Source organism: Dermacentor variabilis, chromosome 10 (genome assembly GCF_050947875.1).
Source record: "Dermacentor variabilis isolate Ectoservices chromosome 10, ASM5094787v1, whole genome shotgun sequence".
Classification (NCBI taxonomy): Eukaryota; Metazoa; Arthropoda; class Arachnida; order Ixodida; family Ixodidae; genus Dermacentor; species Dermacentor variabilis.
Window position 1 is genome coordinate 15,814,880 of NC_134577.1, and position 24,008 is coordinate 15,838,887.

Genomic DNA, 24,008 nt, shown 5'->3' on the forward strand with positions numbered 1-24,008 from the left:
CTGCTATGTGCGCATCTCATCTGCGCTTCTTAGATTTATACTTTTGCAAATGGGAAGGTCTAGAGCCTCAGAGGTTACATGGAGCAGTTTATTATTCCAAGATTCTGAAGGGGAATCGGCAGCACTACAAGAAAAAAAAAAAGTTTTCGCGATGCATTCTGTCCTGGAGCTCTGCCTGATTTTTCATCAGCCTCACATTTTTCTTGCTTAGGTTTTCAGCGCAGCTTTCCTATATCTTGTAATTTTCTTTGAACGCGAGGGATATTACAGGGTCTTGCCTCTACCTGTCTCTTATTTCGTTTAATTTACACTGATATACAATTACACGTGATTTATTATCATTTATTTCCCATCGGTCTGCAGAGCCTTCGGAGCCTAATCGATTTCGTTCACACAGGCCGGTAACGCTGTTTGTTCTTCCACCATTCTTTTTTTTCCGAACGTGACTTAAGATTTTGTAGCATTATTGTATGCGCACTTGTATCGCTATGACAATATACGCAAGAACAGATATACTGACTTCCTCTTCTAAATGCGTTTTCTACTCGACATGCCATCGTTAGATTTAAATTTGTCCTTATGCGGCCCCTTTCTTTCCCTTCCCCACGCTTTTAAGCTATCTAGCATTTTAAACACAAACCTATCTTTATACCGGTTGTGACAGTGCACTCTTATAGCCAGCTATCAATACAGACGTAAAAGTGCCTATATACTGTCTCCGGTTACAGCATAGTAGTTATGTGGCTAACGTAGGTTGCAACGACAAAACCTTAAATCAAAGTATATTTTGTGGATGGCACTAATTAACGTACACTGCGTGTTTGTTGCGAAATGGGAGCGCTCTTCGTAGTAAACCGTTCGTCCACAAACTTTGTTTAGTGTTAGGCTTTGCAGTGATATAAGTTTCAAGCCACGTTTGCGGACATTATGCTTACCAGTGTCGTCCACAATAAATCTGATGCCGGTGTCGTCTGCGGTGACGCCACTCAAAACATGTTGATTCCACTCCTAGGGAACGGATGGAACCATCTGCCACGGCTGCGATGAACTGCGTGTTTTCACCGTATCCTTGCCTATCACCGTACGTGGGCTTGTTCTTGCACTCTGGTGTCCTCCTTTGCAGTGCGCTGCATCCCAAAGAAAGGTACGAAATGTGACTCATGGTATACGAAGCATGAAGACGAAGTTGTGATTCTTCCAAGGTTACACGTGTAACAAGATAGAAGCATCATCTTCATCATTTTCTGAATATAGAATGATCACGTAAGCACGCAGCTGGGGCGCGATCGGAGATATTTTGTTCGATACGCGTTCTGTTCAGTTGCTGCAACGTCACAAAGTTGCAGTATGCAAAATTTGTGACAGCGGGGCGGAGAGAGCAGCCAATCAGGAAGCGGTGACCTCCCCGGAAGTTTATCTCCGTCGTTTGTCGTCTGCTTGCAAACAGTATACTACAAAGCCAAATGTTTCTCGTCTTCCAATTGAATGAAATCTTTATCTAAAAAAATGTATTTTTTCTTCTCAAGCCCAAACACGTTTTCAAATAGTAGTACGTGTGACTACTGCAATTTATAACTATTAGGTTCTTTGCGTCGTCCCTAGGTGGTGTCGCGCACAGCGAGAAGGAAAAAGAAAAAAAAAACGACGGGAAGATTGGCGCACTTTTCAAGAGGCAGCGACAACATCCCAGTGGCTCGCTGGCACCGATGGTCTTGTCGATTTCTCTGTACAACCAACGAATTATTTGTTTCGAGAAACAAAAACGACGCCGGAATTCACTTTCTGCCATCTCTTCAAACGCGTTTCGCACCGCCACCCGCTCTCCTCCTTCCTCTAGAAAAGCCAGCGCAACAACCTAAGTTTCCAACGGAAGCGCCATTTTCTAGAATTAAACTATGAATTGGATTCAAACGTGCCATTCCGCAGCTGAAAAGGCCGCCTGTTGGATCCAATCCAATCCACCAGACGCGCCATGCGAAGCCGTATGATCGCTCCAAACTTCTCAACTCCCGTCGCGTTCGGACGAAATGCTCGGTGGGCGGATGATTGACAGGAGCATGTCGTCATTTTGACGTCACCAAAAACGGGGCGGCGCCCCGCGGCTGGCGACGTCGGCGCGGAGTAGGCCAATCGCGCGCGCCGGTAACCGAACGAACGCGCCGAACAACCATCTCCGATCGCACCCCTGGTGCTGACGCATTAACGTCAGCGATCAAGGTGGCCCGCATGAAGGAGATTGTATTTTTCGGTTATCGAATTCTTCAGAAATTCACGATTTCAGTTTCTCCGTCAGGGTTTGATTTTCCCACAATACACTCAAAGTAGTATAATACATGGGCCGTTATTAGTATCGTTACTTGTTGCCGGCCTGGTTGGTTCATACTTATCACAACGTAATCAGGCGCAGAATATTGTGAACACCCCCCCCCCCCAAATAAAGGAATTAAGGGTCTTAATAATAGACAGCTTAATTATTATAGTCAATGTGACAGCGTGTGCAAACATATCAGCGCGCCACAATCGGATCACGCAGGTAAGATTGTCAAAATGTATGCTTATTCTAGTAAACATTAACGACAACCAGAAATAACCAAAACATTTGTCACTGAAGCTTTAGCGCAAGTAATACGGACGCGTGCTGCAAGGCATGCTAACAATACTATCCTGTACGTCAGTTGGCCAAGTAGTGCCCTTGTCTGCTCACTGCATCGCTTGCTATTCAGCATCTGTCCTACCTCTGCGTCGACATTGCAATGGCGGTCGTCAAGCAACGTCTATGCAGCATCGAATTTCGTTCTCTTGTGGTAAATATTCTTGTGGAAGAGGAAGAAGTGTAGCTGCCGAGGCAAATCAGGCACTAGAGCGGCTATCGTGGAAACTTTTTACGGCTTCGAAGACATCAGCAGCGATCACCGATACCGATGAGCGGCGCGACGGCACCAAGCGCTGTCGTTCGACTGCCACCGTGGCGGAGGGGCAAGGCAGCAACGGGGATGTGCAAGCGTGGCAAGGGCCGCGATTACCGCAGCATGGCTTCGGAACCGACGAGCCTGGGAGCCAGCCTGAAGCCGCCAGGGTCTCTTACATGCGACCACCAACACTAGTACTGGAAGCGGCGAGGAAAGCAGGGAGCATGGCGGATGAAGCAAGCCGTGCGAAAAAGATCAGAGTTGAAGATTACATTGACCACATGAATACGAAAACATCGACCTACTTCCTTAGCGAAGGAGAGGACATTGAATGTGATGAGGGAGGTTCGAGGGAATTATGGGAGGTTCGAGGGAATTTATGCGGTATTCCGACCGATTGAACAAGTGAAAACGTTTTGGAAAGTGAACCCAAATGTTGTAGCCTAAGAAATCGTTGCGCTAGCAAAAGCGAAAGTAGGTTCTTTCCCAGTGAACAAAGACGTAAGTTTCTCGGTCACTGAGTTCACTCGCCTCAGCCAAGTGTTTGTTGTCATGTGTACAGGTGGCTGGCGTACTACTGAAGCCATTTATTCCGGAGTCATACATACGAAACGTACCTCTACAACATACACAGTTAACAGAATATTTAAGACAGGCAGGAGTGACATCAGCCAGACGTAAGACACATTACATACGTTAAGATTGCACCGTGGAATCGCACCCCGTTAGAAGTGTAATTTTTCAATTTCGCTATGACCGACCAATTCCAGAGTGTGTGTATCTTGGCTTCACTGGCCATCCAGTCGAGCAATACCTGGGGCCAGCCAGACGCTGCTACAACTGCTAGAGATTTGGTCACTTAGCGAAAAACTGCCGAGGACCAAGGCGCTGCCAAATATGTGCAGAAGACCACCATCACAAAGACTGCAAGTCTATAAGACAACCTTAGTGCGCGAATTGCGACGGGCCCCACACTGGATCATTTTCTGGATGCCCGTAGAAAAAAGCAGCCTCTCTTCAATACCAACACCACATTATCCATGGCCGCACACAACAGCGTGGTTACCAGTGCTAACATATGGGGCAGAGTCTTGGAGAATGACACAGACGCTTGAGAACAAGGACCGCGCAAAGAGCGATGGAACGAAGAATGCTAGGCATAACGTTAAGAGACAGACAGAGAGCGGTTCGGATCAGAGAGCAAACGGGCATAGCCGATATTCTAACTGACATTAAGAGAGAAAAATGTAGCTGGGCAGGTCATGTGATGCGCCGGTTAGATAACCGTTGGACCATTAGGGTTACAGAATGGGTACCAAGAGAAGGGAAACGCAATCGAGGACGGCAGAAGACTAGGTGGAGCGATAAAATTAGGAAATTTGTGGGTTCTGGTTCGGATCTGTTGGCGCAGGACAAGGGTAATCGGAGCTTAGAACGACAGAAAGCTGGGCTAGTTGGTAAGGATTCATTATGCAAAAAAGAGGTGAGGCGTGCAGACAGGACACAACAGTAGAGAACTGGACAACACGAACGCCGACTATCAACTGAAGGGAGCACTGAGGCGAAAAAAGAAAGAAGACAAAACTCACCTGCGCAAGCTCATGAATGCCACGTGTCAGTCGGGTACATGTGCCGGTCTATTTAAATACACGCCAGAGTTAAATGAATGCGCGATATTGCACAAGCATAAGAATGAAGATACGCGTCTTATGGTAGAGGCATGGCATGTCTATAATGGTGGAAGTGCGTGCGTGAGTCAACTTTACATAAAGAAGAGATTAAGCACATTAAGTACTCTTGTGTCCTGTCTGCACGCCTCGCCTCAGTTTTGCATAATGGTAATCGGAGATCGCGGGAAGAGGCCTTCGTCCTGCAGTGGACATAAAATATACTGATGATGAAAGAACAAGCTCAAAACAACCAAACGAACCAACACTAAAGTATTGGATACCCCCCTCAGCAAATGTGGTGGTTTTACAACAGCTGCGTTGGATACCCAGGCTGATATGGACCAATATTAGTTAATAAAGGTCGGATCAAGTTCGATAAAACTAATAACGATCAACAAGGGTTGATAAGGGTTTATACTTTTCGGATCAAGTTTCGTAACATTGATAATTACAATGGGCTGTGTGAAGATGAGCAAATGCCACAATGCTTACGCATACATACGCATACGGCTTTAGTGATCATAACCTCATCCAACTAGCTGTTAGCATCCCGAAGCCCGTGTCTGGCATAACAACTAAACAAATTCGCGATTATAACAGAGCAAATTACGACGAGATTAACTCCCAACTAGAAGAATTTTTTTGCCAAGTGCTACTACCTTTATTTCATTGTCGATCCGTCAACAACAACTGAGTTCTCTTCAGGGTCAAATTAACTGCATTAGTAGACCGTTACGTCCCGATAGTCTCCATAACTAATGACAAATCCAGCCCTTGGTTCAACAAGCCTCTTCGCAAACTAAGGAATAGGAAAAAGCGTTCTTATAACAGGGCTAAACGCGTGCGCAGTGCTGAGGCTTGGCAGATATACGAAGACAGTTTAAACAATTACTGCTCAGCGATATCTTCCGCCAAAGATAAATATTACTCTCAAGACCTACCATCGCTGCTAACTTCCAATCCTAAAAAATTTTGGCAAACCATATCTCCGACAAGAGATACTAACACCATAACTTTGCAAGGAACAGAAAACATACCTATTTCTGGCCCCGATTGCCCCACCGTATTCAACACTTTCTTTTTTCATCTGTTTTCACTCAGGAGGACTTTTCCAATGTTCCAACTTTTCCGGAACTTGATGCCGCATACATTGAACCAATCGATATCACTGTTGAAGGCGTTAAATTACTCATTAGTAACCCCAAAATATCTACTTCCGCCGGTATTGACAACATTAATTCTAAGATTTTAAAGAACACCATCGCTGGATCAAGCAAGATCTTATGCGATATTTTTCAACACTCCCTAGCATCTGGAATGTTACCCACCGATTGGTTAAAAGTAAAAATAATACCAATTCACAAATCTGGAGATGTTCATACACCTGACAACTATCGGCCCATATCTTTAACCTGCATATGGTGCAAAATTCTCGAGCATATAATCACTTCCCACGTGTACAGCCACCTAGAAGCTCACAACTTTTTTTCTAATCAGCATGGTTTTAGGAAGGGATTTTCTTGTGATACGCAATTGTTTGAACTAACGACTGACTTGCACTTTAACATGAACTGCAACCTTCAAACTGACTATCTTTCTTGACTTCTCTAAAGCTTTTGACCGCGTGCCCCACTGTCGCCTAATTTCCAAATTATCTGCCCTACGACTTGACTCGAACATTATCCTGGATTCGTAATTTTCTTTCTTTTCGAGAACAGTTTACTGTTGTTAACGATTTCTCTTCCCCGCCTTCTTCTGTTAGCTCTGGTGTGCCACAAGGCAGCGTCCTCGGCCCCTTACTCTTCTTAATCTACATTAACGACTTACCAACTTAGCTTACTTCCTGCATGCGCCTTTTTGCCGATGACTGCATAGTCTACCGTCCTATTCACACGACTGACGATCACTTGAAACTTCAAGCAGATCTTTACCTTATCGCTAACTGGTGTAACAAATGGCTCATGACACTAAACATTACAAAGTGCCAGGTGATGTGCTTCAGCCGAAAATGTGTAAATTCTAAATATTCGTATTATCTTAATAACACTATGCTTTCCCACACTTCGTCATATAAGTACCTTGGTGTTGTTCTTACAGAGAATCTTTCATGGGCCCCACACATCACTTCTATATGCGCCAAAGCATCACGTTCTCTTGGCTATCTACGACGCAACTTGCGAAATGCCCCGCCAAACATTCGAAATCTCGCTTTCCAAACATTCATTTTGCCACAGTTAGAATTCGCCTCCCCAATTTGGTGCCCTCATCAAAATTACTTAATAAATATGACGGAAATGATACAAAACAGAGCAACCCGGTTCATATCCCGTAACTAGAGTATGAACTCAAGCATTACACAAAGTAAACTAGACCTACTGTTGCCACCATTACATATCCGCCGCAACATCGCTCTTCTGTGCTTATTCCACAAATATATTTACACTTATAAGTGTACCCGGTTACAACTGCAAATACCCGACTCTTTTTCACGCATATTACATAATCAATTCAGTTTTATGCGCATATACGGTAAAACAAATGCATTTAATTCATCTGCACTACCACGTACCATTCGTCTCTGGAATGACCTCCCTGATAACATAGCCTCCATATCTAATCCCGACACGTTCCGCTCTCAGTTACTCGTGCTTTTTCCATTTACCGTTCACGAGTGACCAATCTAGTGTATGTTATCGTGCATTTTTTCCATGTTGTATATCATTTTTATAAACGGTATTCCTTTGCTCTGTTAACAGTAACAAGTGTTCGTGTGCGTTCAGATATTGCTTTGTATTCCTAGTGCCTTCAATATTGTGTAACATGGTAATCTTTTTATAGCACTGTTCTTGTTGGAAATTTGTACTTTACTGTTTAATATGCCCCCCTTACTGTATGCCCTGCCATAGGGCCTGTAAGGTTCTTTTGAATAAATAAATAAATATGCAACGCCCAGAGTTTTTTCTGCGTGAATTTTTCTCTTAATGTCAACTAGAACATCGGCTATCCTTGTTTGCTCACTAATCCACGCCGCTCTCTTCTCGTCTCTTAAGGCTACATCTAACATTTTTAGTTCCATGGCTCTTTGCACGGTAATTAAGTTGTTCTTGAGATTCTTTGTTAACCTCCAAGTCCCTGTCCCTTATGTTAGCACAAGTAGAGTGCAATGGTTGTACACTTCTTTCAATGTGAGTGGTAAGCTTCATGACAGTATTTGGTAATGCATTCTGTATGTGCTTCAGCCCATTTTTATTCTATGAATTTCTTTCTCATGATCACACTTTCCTGTGATTAGTTGACCTAGGTAAATGTGCTCCTTCAGACTCTACAGGCTGACTCGCGGTCCTTAATTCTTGTTCACTTGCCCGGCTATTCATCATTATCTTTTTATTCTGCATATTAATCTTCAACCACACTCTCACACTCTCTGTTAAGGTCCTCAATCACTTTTTGTAATTCGTCTGCATTGTTGCTCAAGAAAACAATGTCATCTACAAACCTAAAGTTTCTGAGATTGTCACCGTTGATCCTCAATCCTAGGCCTTTCCAGTTTAATAGCTTGAATACTTCTAAGCATGCAGTAAATATTATTGGAGAGATTATGTCTCTTTGTTTCACCCCTTTCTTGATAGCTAACTTCTTGATAGGCATCTACTTACGTATACTCTAATTAGTTGAATCGGTTGCATGAATGGTCTCAAATAAAAATTTATTGATGAGCTGTGAAGACAATAACATAGAGGCAGCTGCATTAGGTCAGAAACGCAGCGGTGCACTTGTTGGCGTCTGAGCACGGTCACCGTCCACGAGATAAAACTGTAGAAAGATTCACAAACGAAAGTTTAAAAACTACTGAAAGCAGCGATGACTGCGCACTCATAACGACGGTGTTGAGAGCTGTCTTACATTTACTAATACCATAGTTCCTAGACTTACACTTCCCCGAACAGGAATACAATGCTTGCCGGGGATACAGACTAAAAATGCTCACCTTTACGGGGTTACAAAGGGTGTTCGGTTGTCCCATGGCTAAAACGCTCACGTTTAAGGAGCAATACCAAATCGTTGTTATGGACCAATGAAGGTATCCTGTTTTCCGACTTTTTCTGGCAAGAATGATGACAGCTGTGACAAAGAACACGAACCGCTCATCGAAAAAACATTCGAAGCTTTCGCTGTCAAATTGTCCTGTCGGAAATTTTGTTGGTGCCAAGGCTGTCATAATTATTGTACAGTTTCAACCAGCTTTCTCTCGTCGCACACCTAGATGAAGCTGGTTATCCTGTGCTATACATAGATAATTTCAATTGGCAGAAAGTCACAGAGGTCGGCCTGAGTATGGTGCCAGCAGCCTTCTACTCAACGCTGGGGAAGAGATAAGAAAGATGATATCATGCGAAGAGGAAGGAGGGTGGTGGCATAGGGAACGGGACGCTGATGACAGCTGCAGAGAATACTTTCCTGTGCAACGTGCTGTGGTCAAATTTTTTTTTAATCCTTGACTGTAAGTGTCCCACTCATTGGACAAACACTAAAATATTTAGAGTGTACACTATATTGGGGCCGGTCAAGCTGGTACGAGCAGCTTTATTTCCCACTTTCCCTCTGCAGTACTGTGCTTTTGTGGAAAGAAAGCATGCATACATGCATACAAATTGGCACACTGTAATGGTGAACAAGCAGAAACACCATATAATTAATAAAGTCACTACCATCTTGCCCGAGTTTCATGTCCTCTAAGGATGAAAGAACCAAACACTCTTGTGAAGGAAGAAATTAGAGCAATACTTATCTGACAAGAATGATGGCGAGCACGATCGGCAATCGTCAAATGCACTGGGCGCTTCAAGCCAGTTTGGGAGCCGTTCATGCGCTACCGCAGACGAACCGAATGCACTCAGAGCGACCTCCTTCGACACCTGAACAAGGTGACTACCTCTGAAGGCTCCGAAAAGACGACCCGAACGTGCATTAAGAGCGGATCCAGCGGGATGTGCATGCTGGGCCTATAAGCGTTTTAGTGCCACCTTTTATCGTACACGCTATGAAGCTAGTGCCCATGTTGAATTTTGACGGCCTAAAAATGTATTTTCGCTTCTTTTGTGCAACGCTAACTTCGTCAATAATGCCATAACCCGCTCGGGTACTTGGCTGAAGAAAGGCTGTTAGTACAAGAAATACTTTGTCAGTGTAAATGTTCTTAATAGCACTGCAGCAAACTAAAGCATCGCTGTGAGAAGGGCTGAAAATGCTCTACGCGACGATAAACTTGAAGATGACATCATCGAGAACTTTGGTCAGGACATATTTTTACCAAGATCAGTAGTGAAAGGTGTTCTCTTTTTTTTTCGGCATTTCTACATGCCGCACAAGAACGCGGGATCAAATCTCGGCCACGGAGGCTGCATTTCAACCAGGACGAAATGCAAAAACACTCCCTGTATTTATATTTAACTGCGCGTTAAAGAACCCCAGGTGGTCAAAATTAATCTGGAGTTACCCACTACGGAGTTCTTCATAATCAGATCATTGTTTTGGTCCGTGAAACCACATAATATATAGCATGTCTAAGCGCAATTGTTTTTATTGCATTATATTGCCCGAGCTCGCGAACACAATTCTCAGCTTATTAGCACAAAAAATAATATCCCTGCCACTTACCGCACTCGCAGCCACGTCGTCCGCAGCCAGGCCCCCGACAGCATTCTGCCACTTTCACACGACATTGCTCATGACCAGCCGCTTCCTAGGCGACCGAGCAGAGTTAACCTGCATATAGCCATACGCATCATTTTTCTACCAGCGCGGTCGTCGTTTCTAAAGTCGTTAGCGCCTTTCATAAACGCCGCACTTCGTACAATTCATCGACGCTTTCACGCTATCAGCAATGTTCGTAGTTCGCAAGAAGACGTTCTTCAAATTTGCAATGTTACACTGAATATCTGCTGGCTTCGATCGCCGCGTTCTGCTCCGGTCAATGTGCGCGCTATTGTGTAGACCACCTATTCTCGCCATTTCTCTCTGGCCTCGGCGAAGGAAAAGACACCAACATTTATCTTCCGGTAAATAGAATCCCTAGCGTACTCAATAGGAGATCATTTCATTTCAGAGTGCTTAGTATTGGTACAGGTACTATAGTACTGCTGCACACCACCATAGTGCTGAAAGCACTTGCACCATGATTGACTTCATTGAGGTCGCGCCATGGCGTCAGAATTTTTTTATTACTAAGCTTTCTTTGCCTCTCCCCCCACTTAGCGAGTGCTGTCTGCTTATCTCGCACGATTGTCGGACATAGAGCAAACCGATGCGGCCGCCCCTTCCATGCCCAATTTTGCCACTAGGTGCGCCTCATACGACGCGTTCAAGAGAAAAAAACGAAATCAGGAAAGAAACAACTGATGATAACTCAAAGGGAAGCTCATTACTTTTCGAAGCGAGATCAGGATGCCTTAGAACCCCGGCCCATAAAACAATATATAAGAAGGAAAAAGAAGCATATGCTTGCTGCGGTAAAGCTAGGGAAGCGATGGAGCATGTTTTATTGGAATGTAAGGATTCCCATCTGTCGATTTAGGCACCAATTGACTCCTTGAAGCACTTGGGTTAAGCGAGAGCCGGGGGAAAGTAAACATGGCCGCAATGAAGATTAGTAAGAGGCGATTCGAAGCTTGGCGGAAGTAGGGAAAGAACAAAAAACGGAGACGTACAAAAACTAAGTTCACAATAGGGGGTCATAAAATTTGTTTATGAGAATTCATCTTGCGTTCTTTTCTTTTTCTTTTTTTTCCTAGGTGGGACATTACGCAGTATAATAGCAAGAGCTTGGTGGCGCAACCCACCGCCCCATTCCAAAGGGGTCGCTCATAACATCCATCCATCCATCCACTGCGCCCGGATTTTCGCCCTATAGCGACAACGTGCTACTGCTCAGTACACCATGACTCACCTGCACTGTGCAGGGATTACAATGTCACTGGCATGAAGTTATTTCACCGAGGGTAAATGCACCGCTCAAACCGCCCGCGAAGCGTGAAGAACGAGGCTGCCCACCTCCCAATGGCCTGGCTATAGGAGGACGTATGGTGGCTCCGGAAACTGACCCGGAAGACAGCTCGGGAATCCCACTGCAGGCTCACCTGCAGAAATTTGATATATTACAGTGTAGTTCCCGTGATGCTCGAAGCAGCAAACAACATCGAGCCGCCTCTTTTCACGCGCCTGGGTACCAACATCCCACGTGGGTCGCTTCGGGTACAAGTACCTCGGCCTCCGGAGAGACGAAGTCATTGGGAATTGTCTCTTGGACACACAGTCTCCTCTCGCTTTACCGAACACACTCATCTCGCTTTATCCCAGACTTCTGGCTTTCAGATACTTACCGACGCCTTGTTCTTTACTTGCAGTGAGGGCAATTCCACCCTTAGCGCGCTCATGGGCGACCTGCACGATGCGATTTACCTGCGCGCAAATGTTCCCTGTGTTAAAACCATTCCGCACAGTCCATTTGCAACGCAGGCATCGGCTGCGCACCGCAAATTCTTTTGACAGCAGTGGGAGAGTTTGCTCTAGATTAGAACCCGTCGTGCAAGCCAGCACAGTATGCGTTTTCAAAACTTGTACTGCGTCATAGCGTTCCCTGGGCCATTGACAAGTTGGCTAATTGAATTAGATTCTGGTGTTTTACGTGCCAAAACCACGATTCGGTTATCAGGCACGGCGTAGTGGAATATTCCGAATAAATTTCGAACACCAGGTGATCTTTAACGTTCCCCGAATGCAAGGGCCACTGGTGTTTTTGCATCCCGCCACCATCTAAATGCACCCACCGCGGCCGGGATTTGATCAGGCGACGTCGTACTTGGCAGCTCGACACCATAGCCGCTAAACCGCCGCGCCGGATAAGTTAACACAAAGCGCTGATTTTGAAATTTGCAACGAAACACGCATTACGGCACGAACAGTGTGGTCCACTCTTCAAGGGAACGCTGTAATGTGTGGTTTTCGTTTTGCTTGCGCTCGAACGACAAGTGCCGGCTGAAGTCATGTCAGCGCACTGCTGCAAAGACGAGCGGTTACAAGTTTACCGGAGGGGAAACCGCGTACCTGCTCATCTGCTCGGCATTACACCCTGTATACACACCGATCTGCGTACGGCGCACCGGCCTCGGTTCTTTTTTGTAAATAATCTCGCATGTTGTTGAATTTAAGCTTCCCGATCATTGTTTGCCGGGTTTGTTCGAAAATGTGGTATATGGAACAAGGCACCTGAACACGTCGCTTGAGTGATAACGCAAGCCACACATGGAAAAAAAGTCAAAGGGAATTTAAGTACAAAACGTAATGCACCAGCAAGGTAATCCAAGATGTACGCTAACAGGTTTGACGAGTTGCTCTGTATATTGCTGCTACTTCGTATCCTTTCTTGCACCTGGAGACGTTCAAGTCAATAACAGGCAGATGTACTTTTAACAACTATTTCAATCCTTTGCACTGCAGAGCGCATCACCTATTCATGAAATATATTTAAACATGTTCATTAAAAATTTACAAAATCGCAGGGTCTCACAATATCTCTCGTAGGAGGTGAACGGCTAAAGCCTACTCTTCCTCCTCTTATCATTATGATCCGTCGTTAGACATGTTGGTCATATAATATTCATCAGTAGTCATTACAAGTGTTTTCAGTTGTCATTAGTCATTACTGGTCATTAGTAAGCATTTTTAGTCAGTTCTAATCAATTGTGGTCATTAGAAGCCCTCGTTAGACATATTGGTCATTTCGTAGTCATCAGTAGTCATTACAATTTATTAGTAGTCATTTTAGTCATCAATGCTAATTACTAGACATTTCTAGTCATTTCTAATCAAATGTGGTCATTACAAGACTTCGTAAGAGATAACGGGCATTTCGGAGTAATCAGTAGTCATTACAAGTCATTAGTGGTCATTAGTCATTACTTGTCATTATTAACCTCTACCAATCTCTAATATAACGTTATCATTCCCTAACTGTCACTATCAATTATTTTTCTTTAATCTGTCTACATGCGGCTTGATCGGCTGGCGAGAGCTGCCGACTAACATTAATAACACCTGTTATACTTTCTCAAGAATGGCAGAACTTTGTAAACGTTTTACATAACCCCTCTAAACGAGCAAAAAGCTAGACTGTTGGAATTTTAATTTCTCCCCAAAAGCTACCACAACCAACCTAAAATTGCTAACAGTTCGACGGAAACCGAAGCACGCGGGGGCGCCGAAGCAGTTGACTACTTAAGCAGATCCAACGTTGCAGGTCAGTACGTGACATGGAATGCGTACACGGCTCTCTCCAACCATCTCAGGATCGATTTTTCTCGCGAGATACGTCCCCATATTAGTACAAATTTAAAATCTTGAGTGAATCGTTCTTAGGAGAAACGAAAAATTTAAATCTGGAGAATCGCGTGCCAAAACGAAGATCTGATTATGTGGCACGCAGTAGTGGGCGACTCCGGAATAATTTTAACCGCATGGGGTTTCTTTAACGGGCATTCAATGCACGGTACCCGGGCGCTCTCCCATTTCGTCCCCATTGAAATGCGGCCGCCGCGGCCGGAATTCGACACCGCGCCCTCGGGCTTAGAAGGGCAACGGCAAAGCCACTACGCCACCACGACGGGCCGCATAAGGTTCTTTAACTTAGTCCTTAATCTAAGAGAAGAAACGGCAACAATTTCTTTGTAAAATCTCAAAACATTTAAACTTATTTCTCCCCTCTAAATATCCAGGACCTGTTTTCCTAACAGCTCTTAAGCATGTGGTATAGCTTATGCCGCATCCTCGCGCAGCCGGTTTCAGTCTTCAGTGCGCACCTGCATCTTGGACAACGTGTATGTACATATCTCATTGTACCATAACATAATCACCAGCCACCTACCTTTCCCTGTATTTCCCACTTCTTTCCCTAGTGAGGAGTAGCAGGCTAGAGACACGCTCTCCAGGCCGACCTCTCCTCCTTTCTCCTCATTAAAATCTACTCCTCCTCCTCCTCCTCGCGCAGCACGCACTCCCGTTTAGTCTCTCGAGTCAAATTTTGTGCACGACGTTGGCCCACGAATGTCTGCCGACGGGCGCAAGCACACGGCGCAGGGTTACGCCAAAAAGCGTGCGTTACGCTGACCGCGTTTCATTCCGTCGGGAAAATACAGTCAGCCCATTGTTTAACAGAAAGCGCGCAAGCATCGACTGGCTGGCCGGCCAGTCTTCTAACCGCGCGAAGCGACGAGACCTGCAACAGTAGCGCATGGGCACCAAATACACTGGAAGCGCAAGTTCCATCTGCTAGCCTCTTTCCATACCAGCATGACACAGCCCATGGCACGGCTAACTCTGTGGAAGCTGCCCGGCTTATCGGAGATAACGGCTTCCAGTAATCTCGGTGCGCATACGCTGCTCTTGATCTCGTCGCTTCCCGCGGTTCGTCGGCGCCGACCGGCCGGCGAGTCGCCGCTCGTGCGGTACTGTTAATTAACCAGTCGACTGTACTACATGCAATTTTCTAAGGCAAGCCTGAGGCTGCTATCGAATTGGCGACAACGTTCACAAAGTTCGAATGCAGAAAAAGCACGTTGTGCCTGAGCGAATGATCTGATAAAGAGCGATATTTCTGTAGAAGCGATAACCGGTAAAGGGAGAAACAATGTATGGTGAATGGTTATCGTGATAGCTGCGAGAAATGCGAATTTGCGCGAATTATTAGAAAACAAAACAGCATAATCGAATGAACAACATATTATGTTTTGTTTCATTAAGCTCGCCGCAGATAAACACTCCGGCCAACATAGTATATCAAGCGCTTCTTGTAAGGATATTTCGAAACGTCCGTTGCCCCAAGATCAGGCTAACCGTGCTTTCAATTGTTAGCTTAGACATGACATCACGTGGGAATTAAGTTGAAGGAGTCGCCGAATAAACAATGTGTCATGGTGCCACCGCGACCTGAAGGCATGTCATCACGACTAGCGAACCAAAATTGAGCGTACAAGTCCAGCTCTCGCGGCTCATCACGGCGGTGGCATTCAAACCTCATGTCAGACCACCATAAGTGCAGCTGCAATCACAATTATTTCTAACAATGAAGCCACACCTACAACGGTCAAAACTGAATGCTTTGGAAGGAAGAGGCATTAAGCTAGCACCATTGATAGCATTCGAGCCATAAATATCCAGCACCGTGGGCACAAGGGGGAGAAATGCTCGTAAGGCGTGTGCGCGGCTTAAACATGGCATAGCATATGACAGCGCTGTGTTATACTATTTCCACTAGCCCCAACGCAAGTCGTAAATATAACGACCTCGGTAAATTGTAATTGTAGGTGTCAGCATAAACCGCTGCAGGCACTAATAAAACAAACTCATATCAGTTTCCAAAAATTCGTTGGTCTACAGGTTCACATGCAAACCTTGAATGCCGGAAGGCAAGTGTCGCATTAAAATCTTCCTACTTCCGAACAACAAACGCGTGCTGTTAGTTCGCGCTAACGGGAGAATGTCACGACAACGTATGTGTTATGGCCGGGTTTTCATTAGTTTCGACAAAATTAAACGAAAGTGTTTTTTGAGATTTTGCAAACGAAATTAGATTGTGGCGTTCTTTTCAAGAAACGTACAGTTACTCTTCTTATCGCCGAACTAGAGTAACCACGCTCGCAACACAATTTTCAGCTTACTAGCGCGAAAAATATTATCCGTGCCACTTACCGCACTCCCAGACACGTCGACCGCAGCCAGGCCCGGACAGCGTTCTGCCGCGGTAACGTCTATGCCTGTCTGGCGCATGCGAGACCGTTTCCTAGGCAACCGAGGAGAGTTAACCCGAGCAGCGCAGGTCTCCTCAGGCTTCGTTGTTCTTCCGTCGGGGCCTTCCTTGCGGCTATCGTTATCATCTATCGCGCACCCTGCAGCTTGCAAGTCATCGACGCGTTCGCACTATCAGCTCTGCCTTGGTTCGCATGAACATTTTTAGACGTCGATGGCGGACGATATTCAAACCAAAGAAGACGGATGCAGTGGAAGTCGCGTATAGTGGCCTATGGCTGCTCGGGTGAAGCCGGCGGCTGCCATCTTTAGGGGGAGGAAGGGGGGGGGGCATGAAGCGGCCTGCCGAGAGCTTCGCAGCGCTGTTCGCCGACTTTTCAAGCGGTTTTCAATTGCTTAACGGATTTTCAAGTTATAATGCAACACTGTGGGCGATGAGGTGAGCCATATCGGACGTCTACGGATCGCGAGACTGGGACATTCTTTCATATATTTTATGGGCATGAATATGCTGCTGCCGCAAAGTATAACATTCGCGCAATTATTAGTCTTATTCTCCTTCTTTAATGCGGCATAATAATTGATCAATCATGAAAGCTCTCAGAACAAAAACAAGAACAAAAACGTAGCATGAAAAATAACAGTACATGCAACAAGCGCAAGTATTCGTTATCTTCATAATCATCCGGTGTTGCCGGTGCTTTAGCATCCTCACAGCATACAGAGTCACGGAACTTTGGTGGTGGCCGTTTTCTTTCGACCTTTAATATAAAAAATTCTCCATTTTAGAGGAAGGCAGTGTTAACCTGCTACTTTGTTGAAATGAGAAGGATAACGCTAACACGTCAACTGCTTGTACGCCAACTTTCCTAAAAACACCCGAGCGCACTAGCACATTTTGGGATCTGCACAGCACCGCGTACAGCAAGATACGACGACCCGAAACACACAGGCTGCGGCGACTGGCGTGCTCTTGCCTCCCGAAAGATGGCGACCTGGCGGCTTCACTTGTTGGGCGCTCCCTCCACTCCAGCAGTTTTTTTTCTTTAACCTCCTTGATTCAAACTTGCAACCTTACACTGAATAGCTGCGGCTTCATTCGCTGCGCATTCCTGGACCCTAAAGTATACGCTGCTCATCAACCTTTTAATGCGACACTTGCGTCATAATTTACAGAGGCATCTGCACAAATATATGCATGACATGATTAAATGTACGCCTATGCGGGCTTTCTGCATAGAATTGAGGCATTCTGTGTGAAGCTATTAGGAAAAGTTGGAAAAACTTTAAATTACGGTGGCAAACAAAGAAAGGAAACGATTTAATTTGCAATTTTCTCGTGTTTCTACAAAAAAAACATCTTTGTTCTATTATAGAATAGTACAGTAAACCCGCTGTTGGCTGGTACGACTACTGCGATTGCATTACGTCACAACCTTCTATACGATTATGTCAGTTGGAGACCAGCTTCTGATGGCGAGATTATATCGTAAACGATGATAGTGTCCATTATTTTGTATCCATGTTATAATATGCATGTTTTAAATTTCCAGCGCTTCTGCTAGCTCTTTACCTATTATAATATTTAATTGAATTATTAGTTTTTACGTGCCATAACACGATTTGATTAGGCACGCCATAGTGGGGGACTCCTAATTAATTCTGACCAACACGCGATCTTTAACATGCGCCCGCGGAACACGGGTGTTTTGCATTTCGCCCCCACAGAAATGCGGCCGAACAACCGGGTTGTGATTCGGCGACTTCATGCTTAGCAGCAGAGTATCATAACGCTACACCACCGCGGCGGGCTATTATAACGTTAACATCTTGGTTACTGTAAAAACTTAATAAACAAAAGCTGGAAGGCGATTTAACGTCCAGTCGGAGTCTATGGAAGACGCTGTCTTCCTTAGCGAGTTGACGGTAAGAATTGGGTGCATGAATCGCATGATTTATTGTGAAGGCCGCGCTGAGAACGAAAACTTTTGAACGACGTAAACTAGCGGTTGAATCACCTTTCAACTTCTTGTCGCCATTTATCGTCATCGTCGTTGTAATCATGATCTCATTGCCAGTGATTCTAGTAAGACACCCTGTGGCACAGCCCCAGCAACTACCGCGGCCCATACGCGAGGTCGTCGGATAAGTATTAACACCAAGGGGACATACCCTGCGGCGAATACACAGTGGCACTTGTATTTAGATTGTACGATCTTTTGGATTAGCTCACGAAAGATACTAGAAACAAACTCAAAAACAAATACGAAACTTCTCATCTGCACCATAGTCACTGAAACTCTCTACAAATCATTAGTTCACTCCAAACTAGAATACGCATGCGCCATTTGGAACCCGGCTGACATCACACTCAAACAGCATAGAAGCCATTCGAAATCGTGCAGCGCGTTTCATCTTATCAAACTACTTCCGATATGCTAGCGTTACTTCAATGAAAACAACACTTGACAGAACTTTCTTTCAGTCGTAGATGCTTCCGGCTTTCGGTTTTTATATTATCGACCCCCATAACCCTTGGTTGAAAGAACAGCTTATCACCCGACAGTCATACGTATCATCTCACTCTGACCACTGCTTCAAAGCTGGTGTGCCGTCTACACTACTAAACTGTGTAGCAATAAATATTGGAACCACCTTCCCGCCAACGTCGCAGCCATCCTGCAGGATACCTACACCTTCAAAACCACCATTCATGAAACTCCACGTTGAATATGTCTTCGTATCTTGCGCAAGTTTCTTGCTATGTTCACTTACTCTTTTCTTTAATAAAGCCTTCGGGCCTTGAAAGTATGTTAAATAAATAAATAAATAAATAAATAAATAAATAAATAAATAAATAAATAAATAAATAAATAAAATAAATAAATGCCCGATACGGAAATGGGGTAACTCGTAATTCCCTAACAGTACAGGTGAGGAGAACGAACAGCTAAAGGCAGAGAGAGAGAGGGAGAGGTAAAGGACAGGAAAGGCAGGGAGGTCAACCAGACGAGCACCCGGTTTGCTAACCTACACCAGGGGTGACGAGAAGGGGAGTAGAAAGAGAATGAGGACTGAGTGCGTGTGGGAGGATGCACTTCGACACTATAAGCGGCGCACTTAAGCCGGCGCACTTCAAGTAGTGTGCTAGTGCACCTACTGTGTACCTGCCCTTTAAATTTTAAACCGGCTGGACTCGAGACCATTCTCCGTGTCAAAGATACTCGGACCACGGCTAAAGGCAGAGAAGACTGACAATAGCCCTACCGCCCATGCGCTGTCCAGCATGGGCTATAAGAACGTGCTATAAGAAATTAAACAGTAAATAGCGAATACGTTGTACGAGAAAAGAACTTGGTACAGCAAGATTAGCGACAATTATTAATACACAAAACAAAAATCATTTTACATACATCGTAAACGACTTTGTGCTTGAAGTCCTACGTATTCTATACAGATGTATAGGACGACAAATAAGATTTAAAAACATTAGTGAAAGGAGACGTAGACATACATTCTATCACATTAATTAGAACTTGCGTGTGTTGATTTAAAAACGTAGGTATTAGGTACTTCAATTGTTGAGTGCCATATTTGGTTCGACAGAGTGGAACTTAAAATTGGGTTGCTTAGTTTGATTTGTTTGCTATTCGATATGTGTCCACAAATTCAGACTCATTTTTTTCTGTGTTTAGCCGTGTAAGTATGTAGCTAGATTGAGGTTATATAGCTGATCAAGATTTGGTATTGCATTTTTTTAGAAGACCTGCGCTGTGCGATCGAGCCATGCAAGGTTTTCTATGTGGCGGACAGCTTGTTTTTGAAGGTCTGTTAGCCTACCTAACATTGCTTCCCGTGCCTCAGATCAATAAGCAGTAGTACAGATGAGAATGAGTGAGTGAATTATGTTGTCTTCGACGGCCGTTTTTAACGCGAAGCATTTTTGACGAGTTCAACCCAGCTTTCTGTAACGGATGTTTGGCCATTTTTCATGGCAGATCCCGAACACAGTTCGGACTAAAAATGTGGGCCGATCCCGAAAGTAGAGAAGCTTAAAATGTGGGCCGCTCTCATGGGTATGTTTCACTGTATATGCTCCACTCCGTCGGTACGTGCTGCTCTTTAACAATGAACCTCGTCGACGGCAATTTAGGCATGTGCACCAGAGGCCGCTGGATATGTACGCGCTTCATTTATGCTTTTTTGTCAACAACTTTGATCAGTGGGTATGACAGCACCAGCAAACAACAGTCAAGTATTGGCAACGGCGTAATGCTTCGTAGATGACCTTAGTTAAAACACGTTGGCTGGCTAGTTGGTTAGAATCCATAGCAGAGTGCGGACGCGCGACTGAACGAGGACGTGGAAAGAAACGGATACACACAGACAGCGATTTTTCGCTGTCTCTGTGTAGTCGAACGTAATTAGCCACTGCTGCTGAATGCGCATGCAAGCAGTGGACATTCAGCAGCAGTGGTTATTTACGTTTGACTTTATTCGTTGGCTCTCGATACCGGCGGGTAAACAACAACTTGACGTAAAGAAAATGCGAATACGGATGTATGCGTGAAAGTACATGCATGAGAACAGCGAACGCGGCGAACAGCGTATTGCCGTTCATGGAGGTTATTCATCGGCTTCCCTGTAGATGAAACGGTCGAAGAATTTGAATTCACCGTTACACAGACGTTGGGTAAAACTGTACAGGCTCTTTTTGGCCATACCTAAGCCTCGCGATGTACAGTAATCGTAGTGCCATCATTTTAAAATTGGCGCCATGGCACTTGCTCCTCGTCTGCCTCGCGCTCCAATTTTCCTGCCACTGGAGGCCACGGCCTTCCCTTTTTTTTTTTTTTTCGTATCAGCTTTCCGATCACGCTTGAAATATAAATTAAATTGGGAATTTTACGTGCGAAAACCAAGATATGATCACGAGGTACACGGTAGTAGAGGGGACGCCAGTATCATTTCGACGCCCTGGGGTTCTTCAACAACCTAACGTCGGCTATCGAGCTTTTTTGAACGATTGCGTCCTGTATCGACAATAAAGAACGCTGACGGCGTGATGTTTCTGCAAGCAGATATTAACGCTATCTCTCACAGGTGCTTGCAATGCAAGATGGCTTCGAATGTTTCAAAAATGCTAAACAATTCTCCCGCCACAGTGCCCCATTGCCTCATGCGTACAGCATTAACGATACACCCTTGTTTTGGTTAACGTCGTCTTTTCAGTATCAAGGCGTTCATCCAACAAGCGATCTCGTCTGAAACACGCATGTCACTTTCATCATGGCTAACACAAATCCCATACTGGAATACATAGAAGGAAATATGACAACGCGCCATCGATATGGTACCCTCATACCAAAACTCTCCTTGATGATATTAGAGCTCTTCAAAAACGCGCAGCACGTTTCATTCTTTATGATCAAGCATTCATCCAGAGTAACACTAATCACAAACAACTTCTCGCTCGCATCCCTTTCATTATGCCAGAAAGGTCCTGTTCACTACCCGCTTTTCTTTAGCATCGCGCTCTTGGGTCTCGCGGGGGGAGCATACCGATACCATTGTACTTTTGTTTTCAAAATATGTATCATGAACATGGTAGTAACAGACATTCATTATTACACCGACGCCCCTTTCATCAGCCAAATATTAAGCACGCAAGTTAGGAATCCACACCTCCTCCCCCCTCAGCGCCGGATATTTTCCCATCGAAATTCCTTCAATTCCGAAACGTCATCCGAGTGGAATCGGCTACGGTCAATTTTGGTAATACCTAAAAAATTAGGATTTAAGAAAAAACACTTTTGGTTATCTTACCACTGAATAATGGCACTTTTCACATGCATTTTGTGGTTCAACTGTGCAGTTCATGCTTCACATACTGCGCTGCAATACTGTTTTAACTGTTGCTTGCATTTCTTTTTATTTGTGGCGCAATTTATCTTCCTAAAACTTCCTAGCGATGTTTTTGATTGCGTTGTTTTTTCATGTGGGAATACTTATATTTTTTTATGTTCACTGCAGGACAAGGGCCTCTACCCGCGATCGCAAATTACCCCTGTCTTACACTAGCCGATTCCAACTTGCACTTGCAAATTCCATAATTTCAGCAACCCACCTAGTTCTGTGCTGCGCTCGACTGCGCTTCCCTTCCCATGACACCTATTCTGTCGTTCTAATCATCCACCAGTTATCTACCCTACGCATTACATGGCCTCCCCAGCTCCTTTTTTATATGCGTAATTATTTCGATACCACCAACGATAATCCTGTACGTCCGTCACGGCAGACGAATGCAATGGCTCATACCCACGTAAGGCAGAGTATACAAGCGCAAAGAGAAGCGTACAGTGCATACATTCATGGATAGGCCTGAAGGGGGCATTTCATAAAGTAGCACACGAGGCTATCCTACGGAATTAGCAACACAGGATGCCGGGAGGGAACACAGAATTACGTTGCTGATTTTCTATCTCACCGCACAGCCATCACCAAGATCGGGGATGCAGCCTGTCACCATCACACTCAAAAGCAAAGGCACTCCCCAGGGCTCGGTTCTTCGCGCGATTCTCTTCAGCATGGCGCTCCTGGGGCTCCCGGGGCGGCTGGGGGGCATACCGAACCTACGCCATGCACTATAAGCAGATGATGCGACCCTATGGACGGGTGCGGACTCGCTCGGCGGCGTGTAAGACACCCTGCAAATGGCAGCGGACACGGTAAACCAAGATGCAAAAGAGATCGGACTTGTCTGCTCGCCACAGAAGTTAGAGCTTCTTGTGGTCCGGCGGCGTCGCACCCAGAAGGATGAAGCTAGTATGCAGATCATCCTAAAGGGACAGGTTATAAAGCCGTCCAAAACCTTCACAATCCTCGGACTCCTCATACAAGCTAACGCAAAATGCGACCAGATGCTCCAACACCTCACCAGGACAAAGCAGCTGGTCTTACTGATGATTCGTACAATAACAAACAGACACCGAGGCATGAAAGAGAACGAACCCATCCACCTCGTTCGAGCCTTCATCCCGGCTAGGGTGACGTACGCAGCACCGTACGTGGCACTGACGAAAACAAAGACAAACTAAACATACTCATTCGAAAAACTACAAAGCAAGCACTTGGCATCCCTATGAGCATGACCGCAGACAGCATTCTGAGTATTGGTCTCCATAACACGGTTGAAGACCTAATAGAAGGCCACTTCTCCAGTCAGAAAATGCGTCTGGCTACGACCCAAACAGGGAGGAAAGTTCTAAAACAAATCAAGTGGAACTCCCTAACATATGCTAAACCACCCAGACTACGCCCATAAGATTGGGGACGTCACGGCATGATCCATCACTTACGGGAAAATATAAACACTGCCTGCCACCAAGGGCGGCGCGAAGCAAGAGCCAAGGCCCTGGGCCGGACTTACGGGTTTCGACACGAGGTAGGCTATACAGACGCAGCCGCATACCGTGGGGAAGAGCCAAAGCAGTCGTGGTGCCGACAAAGACGGATCTCCTCGTCAGCGCCACCATGTCATATGCAACAACACAGGAAGGAGAGGAACTAAGCGTGGCATTAGCCCTAACACAGACTACGGCAACATCCATTATAACTGGTTCTACAGAAA

General features: G+C 45.2%; 1 protein-coding gene across 26 annotated transcripts in view; it reads right to left on the reverse strand.

Moving 5' to 3' along the window:
* LOC142560005 (uncharacterized) overlaps positions 1-24,008 on the reverse strand; it is a 161,441-nt gene that overhangs the window by 89,322 nt on the left and 48,111 nt on the right. For 13 of the 26 annotated variants that reach the window (XR_012823281.1, XR_012823280.1, XR_012823283.1 and 10 more), the window contains exon 3: positions 936-1,127. The exons of 4 other annotated variants lie outside the window; for them this stretch is intronic. Coding sequence is in view for 1 of the 22 variants with exons in the window: in XM_075671745.1 (XP_075527860.1) it covers positions 11,712-11,715 (4 nt within the window). In the remaining 21 variants the exon portion in view is untranslated. Of the gene's footprint in view, positions 1-935; positions 1,128-10,237; positions 10,346-11,525; positions 11,716-11,958; positions 12,038-16,321; positions 16,405-24,008 lie in introns of those variants that run through there. 9 more of the 26 variants (XR_012823289.1, XM_075671745.1, XR_012823286.1 and 6 more) reach the window with 8 other exon arrangements.